The 7600-nt window shown below is 34.6% G+C and overlaps 1 protein-coding gene across 1 annotated transcript; it reads right to left on the bottom strand.

Annotated features, from left to right (window-relative positions):
• Positions 1 to 354: 354 nt before the first annotated feature.
• Positions 355 to 2208, bottom strand: LOC128235868 (putative nuclease HARBI1). Its single transcript, XM_052950658.1, has 6 exons — positions 1966 to 2208; positions 1774 to 1837; positions 1413 to 1525; positions 1137 to 1248; positions 880 to 973; positions 355 to 722 (listed from the first exon to the last, which is right to left on the bottom strand). The coding sequence occupies exons 1-6, from the start codon at positions 2206 to 2208 to the stop codon at positions 440 to 442; spliced, it is 909 nt and encodes a 302-aa protein (XP_052806618.1). The 3' UTR covers positions 355 to 439.
• Positions 2209 to 7600: the final 5392 nt, after the last annotated feature.

Genomic DNA, 7600 nt, shown 5'->3' with positions numbered 1-7600 from the left:
ACAATTGTAAACCCTATTTCCATATGAATTAGTGCATGTTCAATAGCCATACCGAACTGTCATTGTCAAGTATAAGCATATACACCATTAAACAATACACTCCAAAAAATACCGATTCTGATTCGAATTAGTTTGATGTAAAAATATGATATGCTTATATTTGTTCAAAATAATTGAGTTAAACGTGGTTATGTTATTGTATCATCGATGTTTTAGTAGTGGTTTTTCTCCTGCTAAATTAAAGTAAATTTGTAAATAATGTTGTTAGACTGTATTTTCCGTCTTTAAACTTTGAAAAATAAATACAAACGCAAGTACAGTTCGAAATGAAACTGGTTCATTGTATATTTACCACTTAGTATCGTATTACTTATACAGCCAGCTTGAAATTACAATCAATTAACGCAGATATACTACTCTTCTACTGATTCAGTACACTTTACGAAAAATATGTCGTGCTGACAAAGTCCCTAAAGGCATTCCCTGCAACATCAACCGGTTGGTTCGGTGCATCTGGGTGATTGTCGGACTCGACCACAAAGCGTCCAAATGAGTCTCCCCGCTTAATCCCGATGTTGTGCAGGATGGCACACGCCATTGTCGTCCTGCAAGCCTTCATCTCGGATGTCCTTATCCCGTACGACATAACTGCAAACCTCCTCTTTAAAACACCAAACGTTTGCTCGATGATGACTCTAGTTTTACAGAGTGATCTGTTAAATCTGAAATCATTCAGAATTTGGTTGGTAAGAACGTATTTTTAACATAAATCTTTATATAAAATAACAATTATAATATCTTTGACTAGAAAGCTCCACAATTATGTCATGTCGGAATTACATCATTAAAACTAACACGACTGAACATGACCGGCAATACCTCTCCTGTGTCTGAGTCTGGGGGTTCAGGTATGGCGTCATCAAGTACTTCTTACATGCATAGCCACTATCTCCTAGCAACACTCCATCCATTCCTGCAAAAGTCAGTTCCCTTTCAAAGAGTATGTAGTGCAGTACATTAATTGTTATGCAAAATAAGTACGGGCCGGTGCTTTGCTTGAAGTACAATGGTCATGTTGTACGTCATTTATAATTGAAACAACAAAACGATTTTCATATATAACTTGGCATAAATACCATTCTCCAACTGTGCACATAATCTGCTTTCCCTAAATATACGGCTGTCGTGTACGCTCCCGGGCCACTTGGCTACGACATCCATGATGATGAAACGAGCATCGCATACCATCTGTCACATGAAAAAATATGAAAATTATAAAGTAACTTTTAAAATCAACACCACCAACATACCTGTTTGGACAACCTATATGATGGGGATGAAAACATTTTAATTTGATGATTCATTTATTTCATTCGTTTTTTTTATCATATGGTAATGAAAAATTATTAAACCTGAACGTTCACTGCATGGAACCCTTTTCGATTTACGAAATCTGCTTCGTTATGTGTTGGTGCTCTGATGCGGACATGTGTGCAGTCTATGTACCCCAACACGTTCGGGAATCCTGAAAAGTAAGATAGCACAAAATGCAATTAACAGTAAACAAGTATTGCATGTATGTGGTTTTAAATGAACATTAATGCAATGTTATGATTCATCAAGTTATTTAAGGCAAGGGGCGTAACTGTCGAAACTAGCATGCAGCATTAAGAGAGTTGAACTTAACCTTCACTAGGTAACGGCATTTCCGGATGTTTACATTAATTACATTAGCAACCAATCAAAACGGTTATTAATATAAAAGTTTAATACCCGCAATGCTGTAAAATTCCTTCTTCTTTATTCTTATCTCTGCATCATCAACAGGCATATAAACCTGTTAATGTGCCTGCATAATGCGTTGGTAACCCTGTCTATGGCACGCCCCACAGATGGACGGGAAATTCCATGAATCTCGGCAATTAATAAATGGTGAGCTCCCGTGGCGAAAAATTGAAGAGTTACAAGCACAGAGAGCAGAGGTGGTAGTGGCAAGCTTCGTCTTGTTACAGCATCAAGTTCATTAAAAACAACACCCACTATCATTACGATTGTTTCAGGATAAAATCGGTATCTCTCCCGAACTTCCACTCTTGATAATCTCTCCAACGGGTTGGCCCTGTCTTTAAACACTCTTGGAACCCGCTGTTGACCATACATAGCGATTCTCTGCAGACGCTGGAATCTATCTACATAGTTGTCGGCCATTTTTGAGTTTGAGACAAAAAATGAGAGTGCTACAAGGCTGTCTCAAATGTTAAGCTTGATTTTTTGAGTTTGAGATTGAGTTTGAGATTGAGTTTTTTTGTGAACACTGAAATGAGTTTCGACTTAAAATGAGTCCTGTTTTGAGTTCATTCTTTGAGATTGAGTCAGAGATTTGTCTTAAGTTCTTTCGTGATACTGGGGCCTGTTCTAACAGAGTTCAATTACCTCTGCGGGAATATTCGTTGCCGGAGAGAAACTAGGCACTGGCAAAAACAAGTGTCTGACAGACAGCAATTTGGTATCAATTGTATGCGTGATTGTGCACGCGGAAATTAGATTTAGCGTCTTAACTAATCAACTTACATCTACTTACTTGAGAAATGCAGGAGAACATCCTCGGGAATAATTCCAGCGTTTCATAAGACGGATTTACTTTTAATATAGGCATTGCATTATTACGTTATCGTCATATTTAAAATTCATATGAGTTACGAGAGACTTCCAAGGATATCATGTTACAGAAATATATGAATTGATAAGATAAATATTATCATAGCTTTATTATAGCTTAATTATAGTCACTGATAGGTTAGAAGTATATGTTTATATGTTAATGCTTGATCTTATGAACATAATCAGTGTTTAGATTGCAATCAGGTAAATCAAAAAGAAAAAAGAGGGAAATTGAATTTCACTTACAACTGATACTATTTACAATTGTGAATAAAATATATACCTAATTATGCATCAGTCATTGAACATTGAAGAATCGTAATGTGGGGCGATGGATTGGTGGTCGTATGTATTACAAATAAATCATTCCAATATTTGTATGTAGTGGTGTGTTGTGTTGTACGTATTGAGTTATGTTACAATGTATTGTATTGCATTGTACTGTTGTTTTTTTATATTATATTGTATTGTAGTGTATTGCGGTGTATTGTAGTTGATTGTATTGTATTGTATTGTATTGTATTGTATTGTATTGTATTGTATTGTATTGTATTGTATGTATTGTATTGTATTGTAATGCTTATTATTGTATTTTATTGTATTTTATTTTATTGTATTGTATTGTATTGTATTGTATTGTATTGTATTGTATTTATTGTATTGTATTGTATTGTATTGTATTGTATTGTATTGTATTGTATTGTATTGTATTGTATTGTATTGTATTGTATTGTATTGTATTGTATTGTATTGTATTGTATTGTATTGTATTGTACATGTATTGTATTGTATTGTATTGTATTGTATTGTATTGTATTGTATTGTATTGTATTGTATTGTATTGTATTGTATTGTATTGTATTGCATCATATTGTATTGTTTAAAATTGCATTGCATTGTATTGTATTGTTTTGTTTTGTATTGTATCGAGAAACTCACAAAAAAGTGCATAAGATGTATGTTTCGTGACTAAAATATTCCATTCATTGGTTATCAGAAAACGTGGTATAACCGAGCCCAGCTTCAATACATGCCTTACTTCAATTTTGAATTTGTGTTTACAGTCACGCTTTGTTTAACTAGCAATGCAGCAGTGTGTATAGCGACTGTTTTAAAATCGAATACAAATTTGTGAAATTGAAAACAGTTGAAGCGAACGTAAATTCTGCAGATTGAGACGCAGTTAAATTCATGTCGTATTTATGTAACAGACAATATCATTGACAAAACGTTCATCACTTGAATTTGAACACATATTTGAATGAACTTTTAAAACCCGCTCTATATATTATGTAAGAATGATGTCCAAATTAAGGTCTGAGATTTTCAGATTTGTAAAGTTAACTTCAAACAGTCAGTGTTCGCTTAAATCACTTCTTCTAGTGAAAGCACCTACAAGGATATACACTTTGCAAGATTGGATTAGGAAAACGACATATCATGTCTTGATTTGGTTTGTTAGAATTTTCTAGATTGATGGACATGGAATATAATATTTCAAAGTCTTCTGTGCGTGTTCGTCACGTCGTTCAGTCAAATCATTTATGGTCAATTCGTCTATAGACGCCATCACATAATATACTGTACCAGGAAATAGAAGGCATGTCTGCTTTTGATTACAAGAATAAGTGCATCTGCATTGTTAAAGTACGTAACACAAACATCGCTGTGTTTGAAGAACAAACAACATGCATGTTTTATGGTATTTACATAATGAACAAGATACACTACGCACACAATACATTTATCGAATCGATATCGTTCTGTCCTTTTTTCTGTTTAAATTGCAACTAATAAGCCTAGTCACATGCACTTAGGCTTTGACAAAATGTTCCCTCCAGAAGGAATACCACAATTAAACGCATGAAGTAAAACCCTATAACTGCGAGTTGATCGCGAATCCTATAAGTACGTTGTCAATCACATTTTAGGCGCTCCAATGACTACCTTATTTATAAAAACAGTGCAGTGCTTGTGTTTAATAAAACTATGAAATGAGTTTGATGGGGAGCTATAAATCTAATATATTTCCTCGAAATATTTTATGGTTATTAAAAGCAAAATTAATGACCTAAAAAGTCTAGGCAAACATGTCAGGGAAGCGTAGAAAAAAGAAAGAACACCTAGAAGAACGGTTTATGAATGCTTGTTTCATCAACCATGTAAAATATCTCGTATTCCGAATTATCAATGTATGTTTGGTAAACAAATAGTACATACCGTTTAAACTTGTTTGGTTATCTAAACAAATAGTAATGGAAATTCACATCAAGTCAAAAAACAAGACCTATCAGATTCACGGTTGATCTCTGACATCATAAGCCGAGCTCAATTTCCAAAATGAACGCTTTTTTTAAGGTATTTGGGAGATTCCTATGTCGCAGGGTCATTTGTTTATGTGTTTGTCACTGTTTGTTTGTCTATATGTGTCTAATATTATTCATCATAGTAATAGTAGAACTTAACCCCTGTCACCCACTTTCACTTTCAGTCTGGTCTTCATTATTCGTTCACTTTCAATTTCACTTTATTTTTCTATATCCGTTAACCTTAACCTTTCACTCGTGCACGAGGAATCCGCGCACTCGTATATTAGATTTTGGACATCACAGACGTGTTTTGTTTATGTCTTATAATTATACTTTGCGTGGCTATTTCTTCAGGTAAATTCCATTTATATTTCATTCTGTATTCATTTTATGTCTTACATGCTGTATTTGTATTTAAGCACTCGTATATTAGATTTTGGACATCACAGACGTGTTTTGTTTATGTCTTATAATTATACTTTGCGTGGCTATTTCTTCAGCACGCCTGGGTTTTGAACCCTCGTACTCCGAGTATCGCGACATTTGGTGGCCAGTGTGGTCTCGGGCTTGTATTGCTGTTGGGCTTCGCAACGTATATATCTGCAGTTTTGGGCTTGGCGGTCTGTCTCGAACGTCGTGAGGGCGAATCTACACCAGCCAATCGCTGTGGCGGAATCCATCATCACGTGATCTGCCATGTGACACCGCTCTGTAAAGCATTCTACCGGAAGTGGTATTTGTAAACATTCAAAGCCGACATGGCTTTAATATTTTCACAGTAACAAGTGAATTAAAACATTGTCATGGACTACCATTGCTGGTATTGTGATCTATTTATCGTGAGTGATTGATTTAACTCGCATTTACATATTTGCATTGGAATTTCGACCATATTTTGACTTCATCTTTCGTCAGCGATAGTGACCTTCACCTTTTGACAGCTCTCTATCTGTCATTTATTATAACAACTTGGACTTCATTTTAATGAAGGAATCTACAGTGATTATTTAACATTTAGTTTCTACATTCATCCAGTGAATCTATAAACATTACATGATACTTTCGTAATTAATTGTGACTCTTTGATAATTTTTAGTGAATATATACTAATATAGTGTTTTGATTTTTCATTCACTGATTTAATGTTACATTGTTATGTGATTTATTTGTGCATTCTTGTTGAATATTTTATTTAAATTTTTGCAGACTGTCGTGCGGTTCCTTGCGTTTCACGATCATGGTTTCACAGTCTTCATAACAGCATCTTAATACTGTAGTAACAGGCTTTTGCATTTAACAAATACTGGTGAGCACTTCATTTTCATTGACTAACATCTGGTATTGGTGATCATTTCTTATTTAACAATATCGATACATTATATTCATATCATATAATCCCATGTCGTGTTTTCTGTAAAAAAAAAAAAAAAAAAAAAAAAAGCCCTCTGGTCAATATTTATTTAGTTTCTCATTATTAAGTTAGTTCTTACCATGATAGTTTTAGAACTTGATTAGTGATTAGAATTTAATTATTAAAAAGTAGTTTGTGTATTTTACTTTCATATAAAGTGTGACTGGTGACATACTTGTGGTGAATTGCTTCATGTTAATTTAATTCTGGCACTTAAGTTGATATTAGTCTGCAGTTTATTTTTCTTTCAATTTATTAAATGAAAAATAGTGAGTCTTATCAATGTAAATGGTCTTCAAATTATTTGATTTGAAGTGCATGACATTGAATTGTTAGTTTCAGCTTTATTCCTGGTGTTCAATCTACATTTTTGCTGTAATGATGCACATGTTAGATGTTGGATAGGTAAGTGTGGTGTATTTAGCATTGCAAAATTTGGGATAAAGTGAAAAACAATTGTTCTTGTATTTGTGTTTCTTTTCTATTGCATTTGTTTTTTCAGGGACCTGTTTGTCAGATCATTTTTTTATGATCCTTTCCAGTGTTCCTGAATTGTTGTTGTGGTTTTCATTATATTTTGTCCATTTTTTTCATCTTCTAGTTTTTGCTATTGACATTTATTTTTTATTCACAATGGCAAATTACACTGATGAAACACCTGAGCTGTCTGGATTGCAGGAGATAGAGTTAGCATATTATGCAGAGCAACTTAGGAAGTCAGGCAAATACACTGTTTTGGCTTCAACTATTACAAGCACGCCAGCTGTATCAAAGGTTGAAAACCTCACATTGTCCACACCGACACCCGTTAGGGAATACAGGATTTTGCATGACAAACCTAAACCTGTTCCCCGAGCACGTTCTTTCACATCACAGTTTGGTAGTCCCATTCATGGTGGTTCCCCAGTTCATTTGAAGTCTCCTGGTGATGATATTAAACAGTTAAGTGGTGCTGCTGGGTCTTCTGCATTTAGAGGTGCTTCTACTGGCGCTGTTGGTTTCAAACCTGAGGTTGTTAGAGTGAAACCACCTGTTACATCGAGATATTCAGTCTTGTCACATGCTTCTCTTTCAGGAATGAACAGTTCAGCTGCTACTTCTGTCCCAGTTTCTTCAGTTAAGGTGCCTAAACTTCCAGAGTTTGCAGGTGAGGCAGTTGTTGGTGGTGTTGAGTTTGATGTGTGGAAGTATGACCTGAAGTGTCTACTTAGAAGTCAGG

This window comes from Mya arenaria, chromosome 5 (assembly GCF_026914265.1).
Source record: "Mya arenaria isolate MELC-2E11 chromosome 5, ASM2691426v1".
Lineage (NCBI taxonomy): Eukaryota > Metazoa > Mollusca > Bivalvia > Myida > Myidae > Mya > Mya arenaria.
The sequence above is the reverse complement of the archived record's forward strand: the minus strand, read 5'-3'. Positions and strand labels throughout refer to the sequence as shown.